The following is a 20,466-nucleotide window of genomic DNA, read 5'->3' on the forward strand; positions in this document are numbered from 1 at the left end:
ACATTGGTCTGGGCAATGATTTTTTGGATATGACTACCAAAGCACAGGTAACAAAAACAAAATTAGATAAAAATTAGACAAATGGGAGTACATAAGATTTAAAAGCTTCTGTACAGCAAAAGAAACAATCAACACCACGAAGAGACAACCTAAAGAATGGGAGAAAAGATTTGCCAACTACACATCTAATAAGGGGTCAAAATCCAAAATGCATAGGAACACAAACAACTCAATAGCAAAAAACAAAAAAAAAAATTGAAAATGAGCAAAATACCTAAATAGACCTTCTCAGAAGAAGACACACATATGGCCAAAAGGTATATGAAAAAATTCTCATTATCACTAATCATCAGAAAAATGTATATCAAAACCACGATGGGATAATAGCTTACTCCTGTTTCATTGGCTATCATCAAAAAGACAGAAGATAACAAGTGTTGGCAAAGACGTGGAGAAAGGGGAATACTTACATGATGTTGGTGGAAATGTAAATTGTATAACTATCATGGAAAATAATGAGGAGGTTTCTCAAAATGCTAAAAATAGAACTAGTGTATGATTCAGCAATCCCTCTACTGGGCGTATATCCAAAGCAAATAAAACTAGTATGTTGAAGAGATATCTGTAATAAACATCTCCCAGGTTTATTGCAGTAGCACTCACAACAGTCAAGATATGGAATCAAGCTTAAGTGTCCGTCAATGGACAAATGGATAAAGAAAATGTGGTATATATGCACAATGGAATAGTAGACAGTCATAAAAACAAAAGAAATTCTTTCATTTGTTAAAGGCTGGATGAATCTGGAGGGCATTATGTGAAGCAGAATAAGCCAGGTTCAGAAAGAAAAATATTACCTGATCTCATTTATATGGAGAGTCTAGAAAATTCAAACTCATAGAAGCAGAGAGTAGAATGATGGCTTTTAAGGGCTAAGAGTGGGGAAATGGGAGATGATGGTTAAAGAGAAGAAAGTTTCAGTTAGAAGTAATAAGTTCTGGAGAGTTTTTGCACACAAGTTAAGTGTAGTTAGTAATGTTTTATACTTGAAAATTGCTAAGAAACTAGATCTCAAGTATTCTCAACCTCAAAAAAGGTAAGTATTTGAAGTGATGGATATGTTAATTAGCTTAATCATTTCACGATCTATACATATCTAAAAATATGTAGCAAACTGTTAATATATATAAATTTTTTCTGTCAATTAGACCTTTATATAACTGGAAGGAAAGAAATATAATTAAATAAAGATATAATGACAAATAAAAACATATATTATTTAAAACAAGCAGTCTTATAATAGAAATATATTAAGAATTCCTGAGATATATCAAAATTAGCTCCAGATAGAAGCACAGAAATGTAGGGAGGACTAAAGAGCACCAGAATTGGTAAATTTTGGTTAAATTAAAATGAATACTGACTTTATAAAAAATAGTAATACTTCATGGAGATGTAAAAATATACAGGTTTGTGATGTGTAAAAAAATAATGAAGGGGAAGCAGAGGGTAAAGGGAGTTAGAGATTTAAGGATCTAAAAACATATGGTAATTGGTAGTAGGAATAATTTGTAATAGATTCAATTACTCAAGAGTTGATATGTTAACATAGAGAACTACTAAAAGAAGAGTAAAAGAATGCATCACAAAGAATTTAATTGAGGAATAATGTATAATATAAATTAGTAGATTCAATCAGATACAGGCAATGAAGAAAAAAAGAGGAATATAAAACAAAAGATCAAACAGAAAAAATAATGTTTCCAAAATCACATGAAAATTTAAACAATCAAGAAGAGTAAGCACACCTTAAAACTGAAGGACAAGTTTGGTTATAAACACCTGTTACAAAGTCATAGTAGTTAAAACTATGACATTTGGACAGATAAATAGACAGGGTTTAAGAATGAGCATTTACATAAAGAGAAGAGAACAAAGAATCCAGAGACTCCTTTATATACAGTCATTTAATTTATAAAAAGATTACATTACAGTGGAGTGAAGAAATATCATTTTTTTTTATTGTGCTGGGTCCACTGGATGCTAATTTGAAAGAAAAATAATTGCCAAAGCATCTATGATGAGGAAAAAGGTGAAAAGGCTTTATATTTAGGCTATCAAGATTTATCATAAACAGACAAATAGACCAAAAAGTTTAATCAAGAGCCTGGAAACAGATAAAACCATATATAAATGTATAATATATAACCATCATCACACAGAAGACATGTACAGAAAGACAGAAGATTCTATAAAGCTCTTGAAACATTTGAAAAATCATACAGAAAAACTAAATTGCTTGTCTACCTTACAGCATATTCAAAAGCCAATTTCTGTTTCAACAAAGACCCGAATGTGAAAGGCAAAACTAAAAATATTTTAGAGGATTATATAAGATTTAGTCATGGTCTTTGAATAAGAAAGGATTTCTTATACAAGATACAAATATAACTTACCATAATGGAAGAATTATCTTTGCCAAATACCATAAGTGTGAAAACACAGGGAGAGAAAAGGTCAGATTAGAAATATCTTTTGACAAAGAACAAATGTCTTAAACATCTTTTGACAAAGAACAAATGTCTTACACAGGCACTTCACAGGGGAGAAATTCCATATGGCTAACTGCTGTATTTAAAAAGTTAAGAGAAATTATTTACAGTTGGAGAAATACATATTAAATCACAGCAGGACATAAGTATATAATTATAAACTTAAAACTTAAAACATCTACCACTATTAATAGAATATATAATTCAGAGGGGTGTGTAAATTAGTATAATGCTTTGGAGGAAATGTATGGTAATTATGAAAATGCATGTAACTTAACCCATCAGTATGCTATTAGTCATATGTGCTACAAAATATTGTGCATATGTCCAAAATAATATATATTTTAACATAACCAAACTAGACAGAAACAAAATGTTCAAAATAAGATGATATAAATTGTTGTATAATCATGAAATTGGATGCTATACAGTAATAAAAATGAATAAATTGGAATTCTTGCAACAACATTGAAAAACCTCACAAACATTATTTTGAGTGACTGAAACTAGAAAAATCATTATAATTCATTTATTTAGAGCTAGAAAACAGACAAAACGAAACCACATTAGCTAGGATAATAAATCACAAATAAAATCAGGAAAATGGATATCACAACAATCCAGAAAAGTAGTGAGAAGGACTGAGGGGCTATTACAGGAAATGATAAACAGCACAACTTCTTGAGTGCAGTCAATATATGTATAAAGTCAGAGGGTTACATAAATATTCACTTCACGACACTTACTTAACTGCATAAACATATTTTATATTTTAATTTATGCCAATTTATTATGCAATGAACATTACAAATTTTTAAAGATAATTGACAGTGATTTTGTGACAGAAAGGAGACCTATTTCCCGGTTTCCATCGCCACTCTTGATATTGAAATGACTGATGAACAATAATAATTTTCAAATACAGGTCTACACTGTAAATAATGGGGTAATAAACTGGCCCATAGGTCAAATCCAGCTGATAGACGGTTTTTGAAAATAGAGTGGTTTTGCAAAATAACCACACCCATCATTTGCAAACTGTTTATGGCTGCTTTTACAACAGCAGGTAGTTGCAAGAGAGTATATAAAGCTCAGAGTCTAAAATATTTACTATCTCCCCTTTGCCAAAATATTTCCTGATTCTATTATATTATAGGGTTAATGGGAATGATCAAAGCAATAAAAACAAAGGCTGGTACCACAGCTGAAAGAGTGAGCAGGTGAAGCTGTGCAAAGTAAGATGGATTCTGGATCAGAACCATACCTTAAGAATAGGTGGTTTAATGTCCTCTGGTCATTAGCATGAGAACACATTATTTGAGACAATAGTGCCCAGCATCAGAACACATTGATGTGAGCCTTTAAATGAAAGGAATAGAGCTAGAAATTTCCTCTCCAAGTTGCTAATAGAAACGAAAAAAAAAAAAAAAAAAATTAATACCTGCTTCTATCATCTCAGCATTTGTTTCATCCCAGAATTTATATTTTGAAACCTAATCACCAATGTGATGGTTTTAGGAGGTGGTACTTTAGGGAGATGATCAGGTCACAAGGCTGGAACCCTTCTGAATGGAATTAGTGTCCTTGTGAAAGAGACCTCAGAGAATTGACCTGCTTCTTCCACTGTGTGAGGGCACAGCCTGGAGCAGCCATTCAGAACCAGGAAATGAGCCTTCACCAGACACTGAATCTGCCAGTGCCTCAATCTTGGACTTCCCAGTGTCTAGAACTATAAGAAATAAATCTCTTTTGTTTATAAGCTACCCAGTCTATGGTATTAATATTTTGTTATAGCAGCCCAAACAGACTAAGACACCTGCTGTACACAGACCCTGGACAAAAGGATGCTACCCCATACCGACCGAGGCAGAAATAGCATCACGTGCAGAAATGAAAACCCTAAACTATATCTCAGGCAGACGTGAAATGGATTCCAAGCAGCGCTATTATCACTGAAATCCTGAGCTGATAAAGTGTAAACTTTTGACCCAGTTAATTGTCGTGGCAGGAACCAAGTAGAAGCAGCCATAAAACCACTCCCAAAGAGAGGCCTCCACAACACAAAAAAGATTAGAGGATGGTAGAAAATAAGGTTCACTCAAAGGAGCTCATCAGCGATGGTTCCAAACATATGGAAAAGTCCAAAGCTTGAAAACTGGGAGAAATCATGTAGAAAAATAGCAATAATCAAGTAAACTGTGAAACTTAAGAATAAAGAAGTTTTAATGTTGAAATGGATAAAAGACAGAGATAAAAAGCTATAAAATATTTACAAAGCACAAATATGTCACTGTGTACAGAAATCCTAACCATGAAAAACATAGTCATTGAAAAATATTGAGTAGACTAGACATACATAAAGAGTGACACAGAAATCTTCCAGAATAAAGCACAAAATTAGGAATAACAGGAAATGTGAATGAGTACATAGAAATATGTGATAGATAAGTGAGTCAAAAACGGCTAACTTTAGAGAACAAAATAATGATTCACTAAAATTTATATTAAGGGGTCCCAATGTATATTCAGTAGCATCCCAGAAAAGGTTACTAGAGTGAGAAAAAGAAACAATTAAACTTAAAAATTGATGAGAATCTCCATAATTGATGCAAGGATGTTAATTCTCAAACTGAAAATTCAGAGTCCTGAGAGATATTAACAAAAAGATCAATGACTAGCACGTCATAGACAAACCACAGCATCTTAAAAGATATCAGAAGTACACACTGGCTTTGGTGTTACTCTAAATATCCTACTAATCTGGATCTCTTCTCAGGTTTCTCAAGAATACCTTGTGCAATGTCATAAAATTGGTTCCTGGTGTCCTTATTTTGTATATTTGAAAGCCCTTGGAGATGGTCATGTTGCCAGGAAAAGATACAGTTTGGTGCTAGCTCTGCACACAGTCCAGATCTCATTGTCTTTTGAAAGTAAATATTGCTATCACCCTGAGCATCTATAAACTGTTGACCATGCCTGAAACTAACTAGTTACCAGGATACTCTGGGTAGGGACTGACAGGGCTTGAGGTAGACTAATAACAGTAGCCACTAAAGGCTTCAGTACTCCACCAGCGTGGGCAACCCAACAACACTTTATGTTGTCCTATCCCATAATATTATACACCTTATTCTTATCTGATGCAGGTAAAATGTAAAAACAATGAAAGCTTTGAATTTTACTTTTATTATACATTTGGTTATTCATTTCTAAAATGTCTGATTTGTAGTATTCTATTTCTTGCTGCTTATTGATATTTTACAATAATGTTTTGAATGTTTTTGAGCCAAGAGTTTTCTGGCAACGGCTCTTGAATTTACAAATATCTGGTGATTCTCTGATGACAGCTTTGTAATTACTTTCTAATTTTATTATGCTAGTCATTGAGGACATGGTTACTATTCAAAAGATTTTTTTATTTTAGTGTGTGATTTTTTTTCTTAAGTACCTTTTCACCGCTTGTGTGCAAGAAAATAACGACTTTATTTGTAAGGTACACGGTATGTGATTCATCCATTACATCACCATAAATTGTACTGTACATTCTATATATTTTTTCTAATAGAAAAAAGAGCTTATGAAATCTACTGTTATGGCTATATTTTAATTCGGATATTCTTATATGTCTAATTACACTTTACATATTTTGATCTATATTAAACATTTATAAATACTGTATCTGTGATGCAGAAAGTAAGTTCAGAGGATGCCTTATTACTGGTCACTGACTTGCTCTCAGTCTCATCACTTAGCATTCTAAAGTAACAGCTGTTGGTGAGATTCTACCTGGGTTTGCTCTACGTATTTCTTGCAGAAGGCAGCACTTTTTTTTCTTCAGAAAAAAGTAATTTTGAGTCTTTTTTTAATGGTATTTCTTCAAACTAGTACCGTCCATCTTATAAATAGAAAACATTTTCCAAAATTTATGATGTATAAAAAGATTGTAGCTATGGATTCTAGAAATGATACGGATGTATTTTTTATTTTTGTATTGATTTGGTAACTTCACTTGCAGGATTCTGCTTTTGATAATTTGTAGAAGTCTGTTCTTATCACTTGAAGAATCATTTCAATTTTCACTTTTCTTTATTTCTCTGTATATTGTGCTTGTTTTCCCCAAATTCATCAACTGATCTGAGATTGAATTTGGCTAATTACAAATTTTATTTAATTTTAAGTCCTTAATAAGTTGTGATAAAGTATGTAAACTAATTTAAAAATGTGTCATGATTCACAACATCCAGCAATCTGCTATATTCTTTGAAATATACCTTGAATATAAGAGAACTTAAAAACAAGCCATATATATTTTTTATGAGAGATAGAAAATTATCAAAATTCATCCTCTATGAAACCTCTTGGATAATCAAATAAAAATCTGGTGCTACTGGGAACAAGAAAGAGGGGCACGTACACTCTGAATTCAAGTTCTAGGTACGTGTCATATAGGCTTAAATCATATGATAAGGAACGAATGAATGGCAAGTAGCTAGAAATATTTTCAAATGCAAAATTACATTTTGGACAATTTCAAACAAAAATTGTAAGTAGAACAAAGAGAATTGACAAAATAATGATGATTACCTACTTTTGCATTAAATTCGCAGTGTATGGTTTCCCTTCAATTACAATTTTGTAGGATACCTGGTAGGAGAACACAGCAAAAATACAAAGAAAATGAGAAAAATGTTAAAAAGGATAACCACCATTTTACATTCATGATAATTACATTCTAAAACACATTCATTTAATAAAAGGAGAAAAAATTAGAATTCAATGCTGATTTATTTGAATGGCATTTGATATTATAACTCTAGATTTCATAATCAAAATAATGAATAAAATAATGTATATACTTTCTTATTTTTTCATTTTGAAATGTGTGTGTTGATTTTATGTCCTGCAACTTTATTGAATTCATCTGTTTGATCTAACAGTTTTATGGTGGAGTCTGGGGTTTTCTATATATGGGATCATGTCATGTGCTGATAAAGATATGTTACTTCCTTCTGATTTTGGATACTGTTTATATCTTTTTCTCTGTCCTTGATATCAGTACTATGTTGAGAGTGGGAATCCTTGTCTTGCACCACATCTTAAAGAAAAAGCTTTGGCCCGGCGCAGCCGTTCACACCTATAATCCCAGCACTTTGGGAGGCTGAGGCAGGCGGATCATGAGGTCAGGAGTTTGAGACCAGCCTGACCAACATGGTGAAACCCCGTCTCTACAAAAATATAGAAAAAATTAGCCCAGCGTGGTGGCGGGTACCTGTAATCCCAGATACTCGGGAGGCTGAGGCAGGGGAATTTCTTGAACCCCGGAGGCGGAGGTTGCAGTGAGCCAAGATGGCGCCATTGCGCTCCAGCCTGGGCAACCGGGTGAGGTTCCGTTAAAAAAAAAAAAAAAAAAAAAAAGGTTTTAGTTCCTTTCCACTAATTATGATGTTGACTATGGGTTTTTCATAACTGTCCTTAATTATATTCAGGTACCTTCCTTCTACACCTAAACTGTTGAGTGTTTTTAATCAAGAAAGGATGTTAGACTTTGTGGAATGCTTTTTCCTGGTCTCCTGGTGTCTTCATATCCACATGCGTCTATGCTCAGATTCCTTGTTCTTTACAAGGACACCAGTTATATGATATTAGAGCCCATTCTATTCTAGTAAACTCATTTTAATTTAATTACCTCTTTATGAGTCTGCCTCCAAATATGCTTACGTTCTGAGGCATCAGGGGTTAGGACTTCAAGAAATAAACTCTGTTTTGGATTTGGGACAATTGTTCTGAAGATTCAACTTTTTAAAGTCATTTCTCAGTTAAAATATGTTTACTATTACCTCTTCTTCTTTTTCCCCCTATTTCAGGAATGCCAATCGCTCTATGCTTAAGCTTCTAATTCTGTCCTTTTCTCTTAGCCTTTCATATGTTGCATTTCATTTCTTTAGGTGTCTCTGTTCTACTTTAAATCCCTGACTTTTATATTTTCATATTGCATTTTCCACTTTTAGAAGTTGCATTCAGTTATTTTTAAAATCTAGTAATTTTAGGTTGAATGTTCTTATGGCTTTTAGTCTTTATTAACTGTAATAATTTAAAATATATATTTTCATATTACTTTTATAGTATTTGTTGAATTAGCATAATAGCCTCATTGCTTTAAAAAATACTATTAATTCGTTTCTTTATATCTGACACTGTTCTAGGCAAGAAGAATACAGATATTAACAAAATAGACAATTTTTTTTCTCATGAATTTGACAGTTGAAAATGGGCATTTTTTTTTTTTTACTTATTGCAAATCACTATCTTATAACAATCAAGTAATTCTTGTTTGAAATACTTGTCTCCAAATAGATTCTCTGCTTATTTTCTAATATGATTAACATCCCCATAATTCTTTTACATTAAAAATCTTTCATAAAAGCCTCACTGCTTATTTTCTATTTAAATGATTCATTTTATTAATAGATATGCATTCATTTAAAAATGTTTTATATACCATCTTAAGCTATAATGTCTGTATTAGGATGACAAATGGATACATGCTAAGGAAATATTTGCATTTAAATTACCAAGCATCTGCTAAACCAAAAAAGAAAAAAATTGATGTCTCAAGAAACCACATTCCACTTCAGAAATGGATTCTAGAACTTAGTGAAAATGACAAGAAGCTTTTAAATTCTAATTTTAAAAAGAGAATAATAATTCTGAACTAAAATAATCTAAAATAACATAAAGAGTCCTAATCATTAACATATTTCAATCAGGGCTAAAAAATCATTAATATAACATCACTAATTCAAGTGATCATCATCCCATATAAGCAAGCCGAGGCTTACTTCGCAACAATGACAAAAAAATTCTTCCAAATACAGCCTGAACGGTGAGTGAGAACAGAATCTCTAGAACAATCAAGCCAATGATTATTCAAAGACATCCAAGAGGAAGACAGATTCAGAAAATGGACTTGGGGCTTTGATATCCAGCATCACTGCACCATTATTTCTGTGAAACATTGTTGATCCTGGTTCATTTACAAAAGGACTTTTCCATTCAGGGAAAATTGGGTATAAATATAAAATTCAACAGGTGTGCATGAATGGAAAATGGCAGATTAACTTCTTAGAAATAAAATATTTACATGATTTTTAATTTGTAAATAATGTTAGTGATTCATTACCTGCGATTCAATTTCTTCCTTTATTATTGACCGTATTTTCTCCGGAACTGTAATTTGCACAGGTAAACTATCAAAATCTGCAAAATGTGCAAAATGTTTTATTAGAACAATACCCATCATTTCAGAGCTTCTTTTATGAGTTTTTCATCTATATCTCTAATCTCTATTCTATACGCTGCTTCTCAGTTTTATTATCTTCCCATTTCTTTCTAAAATTACAAGGAGGTTTTTTTTCTGGCTTTTAAAATTTTTTTATTTTTTATTTTTTTTGAGACGAAGTCTCTGTCGCCCAGGCTGGAGTGCAGTGGCACAATCTCCGTTCACTGCAACCTCAGCCTCCCGGATTCAAGCGATTCCCCTGCCTCAACCTCCCGAGCAGCTGGGACTACAGGCACGCACCACCACCGCTGGCTAATTTTTTATATTTTTAGTAGAGAGGGGCTTTCACTGTGTTAGCCAGGATGGTCTCGATCTCCTGACCTCGTGATCCGCCTTTCTCGGTCTCCCAAAGTGTTGGGATTACAGGCGTGAGCCACCGCGCCCGGCCATATTTTTTTAAAAAAGAAATGGGTATATTGCTTTAGGAGTATTGCCCTGTAGGTAGGATCTGGTAACCTTGGGTCAATAGGTTCAAGCCCCTCCTCACTCTGGACTCTTCAACTAGAGAGTACAGAAGTTGGGTCTCAACCTTCACTGTCGTGAAAAATGCAAAGCAGGATCTGAAACTACAATTTTGAAGCATCCTCCTAAGGCCTGGGACCTCTCATCTTTCCTAGGTTTCCAGGACGTGTGGGAAAGTCCTTATTCTCTATGGATTTTGGTTGGGGAAGGCGGCAATGTCGGGGATGAGCTCGGAGTTGCCGAGTTGGAAACCTCACAGGAAAGCATCCTCCCAGGGATGTCCAGTGTAACTTGCAGGCAAAGGGAGAGTAGCGCCGAGGGTCCCAAAAGGCTAAAGAAGGAGTTTTTCTACTTACTACTGTCCATCCACAGCCCGCCGAGCCCGCTGAGCAGAAACAGGACGCGCCACATGGCTTGAAGTCCTGGGTCCCAGCCGGAATAATGGCAGTTGGTGGTTACAAGGCTGTTGGGAGCGCGAGATGACGCCCCGGCCACGCAGCTGGAAGAGGCAGGCGGCTGGGAGAGCCCAGGTGGGCTGAGGTTGGGTGCGGTGCGCTGTGGAACATGCGAACTCCCGGGCGCTGCCTCTTGCAGGATGAGCACTCCAGGGGACGTGATGCCTAATTAAGGCAACAACGACAACAAAATCACTTCCAACAGCTGAGGAACAAGAAGATTCATAAACACTTCTTAAGTAAAATTTTAATTGAATGTATATAAACACGTATCAGGAGCTCGAGACCAGTTTCCCCAACATGGAGAAACCCCGTCCCTACTAAAAATACAAAAAAAAAAAAAAAATTAACTGGGCGTGGTGGCAGGCACCTGTAATCCCAGCTACTCGGGAAGCTGAGGCAGGAGAATAGCTTGAACCTGGGAGGCGGAGGTTGCAGTGAGCAGAGATCTTACCACTGCATTCCAGCCTGGGCGAGAGAGCGAAACTCCGTCAAAACAAAACAAAACAAAAAATGAAAAAGAAAAGTATATAATAAATCATAGGTTCACAGGTCAATTAATATTCAAGTGAAAAAAAAAAAAAAAAAAACCAGTGTAATTAGTACCACTATGAAGAAATGAAAAAGAACCACCCAAATCCCCAGATTCCCACCTCACAACCACGACTTCTAAACAACCAAAGATAAGTTTTGTCTGTTTTCGAACTTTTTGCAAGTAGAAACAATCACCGTGTACTCTTTCATGTTTGGGTTTTTTTTTTTGTTTTTTTTTTTTTTAGATGAACAGAAAATTCTTTAAAAGATACAAATTTCTTTTTTTTTATTTTAAATTTTTTACTTTTTATTATTTAAGTTCTAGGGTACATGCGCACAACGTGCAGATTTGTTACATATGTATACATGTGCCATGTTGGTTTGCTGCACCCATTAACTCATCATTTACATTAGGTATATCTCCTAATGCTATCCCTCCCTGCTTCCCCCATCCGACGACAGACCCCTGTATGTGGTGTTCCCCGCCCTGTGTCCAAGTGTTCTCATTGTTCAATTCCCACCTGTGAGTGAGAACATGCGGTGTTTGGTTTTCTGTCCTTGCCATAGTTTGTCAGAATTATGGTTTCCAGCTTCATCCATGTCCCTACAAAGGACATGAACTCATCCTTTTTGGTTCTTTTAATCGGATGATTGTAAGGTTCATACAAAGCAATAGTTCTGTTTTATCCTCACCGGTGTATATTACAGATTCAATAAATATAACACCACTTGTTTTTCCATTTTACTATTAATGAATATTTGGTTTGTTTATTGTTCCAACTATTAAAAATAATATTTAGCTACAAATATTCTTCTACATGCCTTTTGGTGTAATAAGTAAGGATTTCTACTGGGTATATTTCTAGAGTGAAGTTGTCGCATCACAGGGTATGTGTTGGTAGATACTTCCGACAAGTTTTCTAAGACTGTACTAATTTATGCTCCCACCAGAAGTGTATGAAAATTCCACTTCCTACACATCAATGCCTACGCTTGTTTTCCTCCTCTCTCTGTCCTTCATTTTAGTTATTTCTGTTTCAATTTTCATTTTCATGGTGGTTAATGAACTTTAGCACAATTTGATCTGTTTATTGCTAATTTATGTAGCTTCTTTGGTAAGAGCCTTTTTGAGACTTCAGTCTGATTTCTCATTAGGTAGCCTTGTCTCTTTTTAATTGAATGTACAATCTGTTGATGAAGTTAAGATGTGATTCCCTTGTTGGATATAATGATTGCAAATATCTTGTATACCGGGGCTTGCTTTTTCACTTTTAATAGAGTTTTGTAGATATAAATTAGTCTTATTCAGAAATTTTATTTTATTCCAAATGTGATGAGGTTTTCAATGGTACGTATTTTATCACAGATGTTGAATTTTATCAAATGCCTTTTCTGCATAAATGATGTGATCATATAGTTTTCTCCATTTTTTGTTAATATGATAAAATTATCGATTTTCCAGTGTTAAACTTGCACTCTTGGAATATACCATATTTGGCCATGATGTCCCCCACCCTTTTACATTTTGTGGGTTTGATTTTCTACTATTTTGTTTTGCATTTTCGCATTCATATTAGTAAAGATATTTCTCTGTAATGTTCTTTCATTGTAATGAACTTACCAATTTTTGTTTCAGAGACATGCTGCCCTCATAAAAGGAATTAAGAATTGTTATCTCTTCCTTTACTCTTTGAAATAGTGTAATGCTGTGAATATTTATTATTTTAGTGTTTCTTAGCATTTAGAAATACAGTGACTATGACCTGGAGTTTTCTTTGTGAGAAGACTTATTTACTTTTTTAATCATGCTTTGAGAAAGCCATGTTTCTGAAGGAATTTGTCCGTTTATTCAGGGTTGTTAAATTATTGACAAAAGTTGTTCTTAATACCTTCCTCTCCTCTAGCAACTTTTTAAGTTCTATAGCACTTGCCGACATCTCTCTTCTTTCATTCTAAATATTGACAATTTGTGATGTTTCTCTTTATGCGGGGTAAATAGTTCTTGGAATTTATCATTTTTATTAAGTTTTACAGGAACTCAATTTTGGATTTCTTTACTTTTTCTATTGTATGTTTTCTGCTTTGTTGATTTTTGTTCTTGTGTTCTTTTCCTTTTTTCTACTTTGGGCGTAATGTTCTTTTTCTAGCTTCTACGGTTGGAAGTTTATATTATTTATTTTAAACATTTCTTCTTTGTAACCTATGTCTTTAAACTAATCTCCACCTATTTCCAAATTTCTATCTATTCATTGCTTTAACTTTACCACTGTATGCTTATACTTTATTTTGATATACTTTACTTTCATTAATATTCAATTCTAAATGTTTTCTACTTTTCTTCATGATTTTTTTTTGCCCCACATGTTTAGTGGTGTTATTTAAATGCCACATATTTGAGCATGTCTTACTTTTTTTATTGATGTCTAACTCAATCCAATTGTGATCATAGATTGTATCCTAAATAATTTCAAGCCATTGCAATTCACTAAGAGAAAATTCATTGCCCATTAGATGGCTCATTACATTGAATGTTTCGAATTAATGCAAACTGTAAAAGAATGCAGACTATTTAGTTGTGGATTATATTATTCTTTAAATGTCAATTAGATCAAGTTGGATAATACATTTTCAAATATCTTATATCCTTATTAATTCTTTTGTATGCTTGTTCTTTTATTATGTCCAACTAAAAATCCTTTTATATTTTTCCTTTGTGTTTTATCAATTTTTAATTATCGTATTTTGGAGATAAGTTTTTTTAAAAACTCATTTAGGGATGTTTTGTCTTTCTGATGAAGTGGACTTGTGTCATTATAATGCCACTCTTTGCCCATGCTGACTTTTTGCCATTAAGTTTATTTTATCTAACACTTCCATAGCCAGATTGTTTTTAATGATTAGAATTTGCTTGGGATATTTTACAAAAATATTTCACTTTAAAGGCATGTCCTTAAAGTTTGTGCATATGCATTTGTGTATAAATAACATATAGATTTTTAAATTCAGTCTGATGATCTTGACTTTAATTGAAGTATTAGGTCCGTTTCCTTACAGTAATTACAGACATGTTAAGTTTATGTCTCTCACCTACTAGTAGTTTTCTATTGTTTTCCTACTGGTTGTCTCGTCTTTTATTTTCACTTTCTTACCTCTTTTGAATAATGGAAGCTGCTTTAAATTTAATTTCACCTGGTCCCTTTAATTTTTAAATATCTATTTGTTCTTTTGGGGTTTTTTAGTGTTTAGAGATTATATTATATATCTTCAACATATTGCATTCCACATACCCATAATAAACAAAGTAAGAATATTGCAACAAGATAATTCAATTTAATTTAATTTTATAGCCACATATTTTACATATATACGTATATGTACAATTAATAGGCTTTTTTTAGGGCTGTTCTAGGTTCAGAAAAATACCCAGTGGAAAAGAGAGTTGTCACGTATCCTTAACTCCACAAGCACAGCATCTCCCATTGTCAACATCCTACATCTGTATGGTACATTTGTTACAATCCATGAACATTGTACACATGGACACATCCTTAACAACCAAATCCATAGCTTACATTAAGGGTGACTCTTTGTGTTGCACATTCTATGAGTTTTGACAAATGTGTAATGATGTGCATCTATCATTATAGTGCCAATCAACATTGTTTCCTTGCTCTGTGTTGCAATTATTCATCCCTCTTTTCTCTCTGACTCCCTGCCAACCACTGATGTTTTTTACTGTTTCCATAATTTTACCTCTTCCAGAATGTAATAATGGAATCACCAGTACTATAGCCTTTTCATTTTGGCTCCTTTCACTTAGAAATTTAAGGTTCCTGGCCAGGCGCAGTGGCTCACACCTGTAATCCCACCACTCTGGGAGGCTGAAGTGGGAGAATCACTTGAGGTCAGGAGTTTGAGACCAGCCTGGCCAAAATGGTGAAACCCCCTCTCTACTAAAAATACAAAAATTAGCCAGGCATGGTGGTGGGTGCTTGTAATCCCAGCTACGTGGGAGACTGAGGCAGGAGAATTGCTTGAACCCAGGAGGCAGAGGTTGCAGTGAGCCGAGATCATGCCAACACTCCAGCCTGGGCGACAGAACGAGACTCCATCTCAAAAAAACAAAATCGAAAAGAAATTTAAGGTTCCTTTACTTTTTTTCATGACTTGATAGCTCATTTCCTTTTAGTGTTGAATATTTCATTGTATGGGATTTATTACTATATCTACATCTCTATCACGAAATATTATATTACTATTTTATTTACTTAATTTCAGTCTCAATTTTTACAGGTTTATATTTATACAGATAAATTCTCTCTGCTCTTAGCTTATAAAAATTGTTTTCAATTTTGTCTTTATTTCTGAAGTGTATTCCTGATGGGTATAACATTCTACATTGACAGGTATTTTTTTCGCAGTAACTTAAGCATTTCATTCCAGTGATTTTTGCCTTCCATTGCTTCTAATGAGAACTAGACTTCGCCTTCTGTTACGTCTAACATCATTCTTCATGTCGTTCTCTCCCAAATTTTTTCTGTGCTTGTTTTAAATAATTTCTCTTTATCTTTGGTTGTCAGCAGTTTGATTATGATACACCTAGATGTGCAATTCCTTTATGTTGGTTATCGCAGAATGTGAAGTGTTTTTTGGGTTTGTGAATTTATATCCTTTATCCATTTTTCAAACTCTCAAATATTTTCTCTTTATATATTTTCCCTATCTTATTTTCTCTGCTCCTCATATTGTGAGTCTGACTGTATTAGACTAGATCATTTTATAGTTTCCCAGGATCTGAAATTCTTCCCTGCTTTTTGAATTACTTTCTTTCCATGTTCTAGTTTGAAAAATTATAGTGGTAGTCTCTGCATTAGGAGAACATAATCTTCCAGTTTGTCCTCAGCTTATGATTGTGAATGTGTTATCAAATCTAGTATAACGATGGTTCAAGAAAGTATTAAGGGTATGCTCATAAAGCACAGAAATGGAGGGGGAAAGAGCTTATTTAAATAAATAATGACAAATACTTTCCAAATTTGAAGAAAGATGTAAATATCAAAGTAGATGAAACTCAAGATTATCCAGTCAAATCCAATCCAAACAAGACTTACTGTAATCAAACTGTCAAAAATTAAAGATGAGAAGATATAAAAAATAGCAAGAGAAAGGAAGCACATCACACACAAAAGAAATTCACGTTACATATCAGATTTCTCAGCAGCAGGCCAGGAAAATAGTGAGATGATATGTTCATAGCACTGCCAGAAAGAAAAAAAAAAAAAAAAAAAACACAATAAAACAAAAAAACAAAAACCTGTCAACTAGGAATACTTCACTAGGCAAAGCTATACTTCAGAAATAAAGAAGAGATAAAGACTTTACCATACAAGCAAACCTGAATGAGTTTATCACCACTAGCCCACCCTTATAAGAAATACTAAAGGAAATTCCTCAGGATGAAAAAATAAAGAGACTAATTAGTAATATAAAAACACAGAGATGTATAAGACTCACTGATAAGAGTAAGTACGCAGTCAAATTCAGAATACTGTAATACAGCAATGGTGGTATGTAAATTATCTCTTTATTAAGAAGGTTAAAAGAGAAAACCTACAAAAAAATGGCTATAATAATTTGTTAAGAGGAACACAATATAAAAGGATGTAAACTGTGGCATCAAAACACATGTAGGGGGAATAAAAAGGTAGGGTTTTTATGCAATCAAAGTTAAGTTTAATTCAAATCAAAGTTAAGCGCTTAAAATAGGCTATTATAACTAGATGATGTTTTATGTAGGCCTCACGGTAACCACACAGCAAAAACCAAAAGTTTAAAACATTAAAAAGTAAGAAATTAAAGCATACCTAGTTTAAACTGTTTTCTGTTGCTATAACAGAATACCACAGACTGGGTAATGAATAAGAGAGGTTTATTGAACTCATGGTGCTAGAGGCTGGAGAAGTCCGAGAATATGAGGCTGGCATCTGGTGAGGTCCTTTCTGTGCATCATGACATGGCAGGAGACATCAAATTGTGAGACACAGCAAACACAGTAGTTCCGGTCTCTACTTCTTCTTATAAAGCCACTAATACCGTTATGGAGAATCCACCTTGATGACCTCATCTAATCATAATTACCACCCAAAGACATGACCTCCAAAAACCATCAGCATATGAATTTTGGAATTTCATTTCCAAGACAGGAAATTTGGAGAACACATTCAAACCATAGCACTGTTACTACAGAAAACCACATAATCACAAAGGGAGACAGTGAGAAAGGAAGAAAGAAACAACGAATCCATATTTTAAAAATACAGAAAACAATTAACAAAGCAGAAATATATAAAGAATTGTTACAATTCAACAAAAAAGAAAAGTAACCCAATAAAAATGGGTAAAGTATTTCAACACATATTTCTCCAAAGGAGATATATTATCAATGACTAATGACCTCATGAAAAGATGCTCAAGATCATTACTAATTAGATCATTAGTCATTAGGCATTGAGAAACAAAATCCAAAACCATAATGAGATATTGCTTCACAAGCACTGTAAATAATCAATAAAATGGAAAATAAGTATTGGCAAGGATTGAAAGAATCCGAACTTTCCAAACACTGATGATGGGAATGGTAAATGGCACAGTTCCTTTGGAAATTAGTCTAGAAGTTCTTCAAAAAGATGGAAAATAGTTTGTCATATTGCCCAAAAATTCCACTCCTAGATATATACCCAAGAGATATAACAACATGGCCGGGCGCGGTGGCTCAAGCCTGTAATCCCAGCACTTTGGGAGGCCGAGACGGGCGGATCACGAGGTCAGGAGATCGAGACCATCCTGGCTAACATGGTGAAACCCCGTCTCTATTAAGAAATACAAAAAACTAGCCGGGCGAGGTGGCGGGCGTCTGTAGTCCCAGCTACTCGGGAGGCTGAGGCCGGAGAATGGCGTGAACCCGGGAGGCGGAGCTTGCAGTGAGCTGAGATCCGGCCACTGCACTCCAGCCCGGGCGACAAAAGCGAGACTCCGTCTCAAAAAAAAAAAAAAAAAAAAAAGAGATATAACAACATATGTTTATTTAAGAACCTGAACACAAATGTCCACAGCATGATTACTCATAATATCCGAAAGGTGGAAACAGCTCAAATGTCCATCAACTGCTGAACAGATTAATATAATGTTGCTTGTTCATTCAGTAGGATTTCAGTCAATAAAATAGAATGAATTACTAATAATGTTAAACCTAGATAGATCTTATAAACATCAAGTTACATAATTTTTCATTCATAAGGGAAAGTCCTTCCCAAAAGGCCCTACCTCTTAATACTATCACACTGGGGATTAAGTTTCAACATTTAATTGTGAGGAGACACAAACATTCAGATAATTACATTGGTGTTTGGTGTAGCTGTTTCTTCTTCTTTTTTTTTTTTTTTGCTTTATCTCTTTCTTTTTTTTTTTTCTTTTTTGACAATTTGCATGAAATAATCTGTTTCCATTCTTTTACTTTCAACCTATTTGTGTCTGAATTTAAACTCTATTTCTTATGGAGACCATATCGTTGGATTTTATTTATTTATTTATTTTTCTAGTCTCTTCCTCTTGATTGGTGAGTTTGAACTATTGATTGACATATAATACAATTGCTGATGAGATAAGATTTAACTCTATCATTTTGCTTTTTTTTTTTTTTTTTGGTATGTGTTTAAGATTTTTTTCCCTCTATTCATTTATAGCTTTTTTTTTTTGGTCAAATAGATATTTTCCAGTGTACTGTAATAATTCCCTCATTACTTCTTTTAACACACTTTTGAATGTTTTTGTAATAGGTTCCCTGAGAATTAAAATTAACACATTAATTTATAACAATATAGTTCAGATTAATACCAACTTAATTTCAGCTGTATACACCAATTTTGCTCTTATAAAGCCCCATTTCTCTCTCCTGTCCTTTGGATTTTGTTGCCAAATAAAATATACACCACCTGAAATGTATTTATAATGATTGCTTTTGAAATTGTCTTTTAAATCAGATAAAATAAAAAGCATTAGAAACAGAAATGTATTTATACTGTGAATTGTGTTACCTACATATTTACCACTGTCTCCTGTCTTTATTTCTTCATGTGGATTTTAATTACTGTCTAGTTTCCTTTCATTTCAACTTGAAGGACTTTCTTTAGTATATCTTATAGGGTAAGTCTGCAAGAAACAAATTTCTTTTTTGTTGTTTATCTGAAGATATCATTATTATCATTTTTGAAGGAAAGTTTCACAAAATGTTGAATTTTTGGTTGACATAGTTTATTTTTCAGCACTTTGAGTATGTCACCCAATTACCTCTAGATTCCATGGTATACAATGAAATCATCTTTGAATCTTACTGAGGATCTTCTGCAAATAATGAGTTGCTTCCTTCTTGCTACTTTCAAGATTATGTATCTCTGGCTTTTGACAGTTTCATTATTATGCATTAGTTATGGATGATTGAGTTTATCATTCTTGGAGTTTGTTGAGCCTCTTAGGTGTGTAGATTATTGTTTGTCATCAAATGTGGAAGTTTTCAGACCTTATTTCTTCAAATATTCTTTATGCCTTTTTATTTCTTCCCTCTCTTTTCGGACTCCCATTGTATGTTTGTAAGTCTGATTGTGTGTCACAGGTCTGTGAAATTGTCATTTTTCTTTCCTTTCCTTTCCTCACCTGAATTTCTTCAATTGATGTCTCTTTAAATTCTTTCTTTGCTTTGAAACAAAAGCAACAAATACTGTACGTTCTCTTACAGTAGGGAGCTAAATATTGGGTACACAGGGACATAAAGATAGGAACAACAGGCCCTGGGGAATACAAGAGTGAGAAGGGAGGAAGGGAGGGAGACCAGGGTTGAAACCATGATTGACAGGTTCAGTCATAATCCAAACCCCAGCACTGTGCAATATACCTTTGGAACTAACTTACACATGTGCCCCCAAGATCTACAATAAAAGTTAATTTAAAAAAAGAAATGGGGAAGCAGATTTTTATTTAAATAAATAAATATGTTCACTGCTTCTCTTCTGCCTGCTCAAAGCTGTTGTGAAGCCTTTCTAGTTAATTTTTTCTTTGAGTATTGTACTTT

The 20,466-nt window shown here is 33.8% G+C and overlaps 1 protein-coding gene across 1 annotated transcript in view; it reads right to left on the reverse strand.

Moving 5' to 3' along the window:
- ADAM2 (ADAM metallopeptidase domain 2) overlaps positions 1–10,862 on the reverse strand; it is a 113,906-nt gene extending 103,044 nt beyond the window's left edge. Inside the window, exons 1-3 of the mRNA XM_003902677.4 lie at positions 10,710–10,862; positions 9,733–9,809; positions 7,141–7,196 (exon numbers count right to left, since the gene is read on the reverse strand). Coding sequence (XP_003902726.1) covers positions 7,141–7,196; positions 9,733–9,809; positions 10,710–10,764 — 188 coding nt within the window. The 5' untranslated portion in view covers positions 10,765–10,862. The remainder of the gene's footprint in view (positions 1–7,140; positions 7,197–9,732; positions 9,810–10,709) is intronic.
- Between the last annotated feature and the right edge of the window lie 9,604 nt (positions 10,863–20,466).

This window comes from Papio anubis, chromosome 8 (genome assembly GCF_008728515.1).
Source record: "Papio anubis isolate 15944 chromosome 8, Panubis1.0, whole genome shotgun sequence".
Lineage (NCBI taxonomy): Eukaryota > Metazoa > Chordata > Mammalia > Primates > Cercopithecidae > Papio > Papio anubis.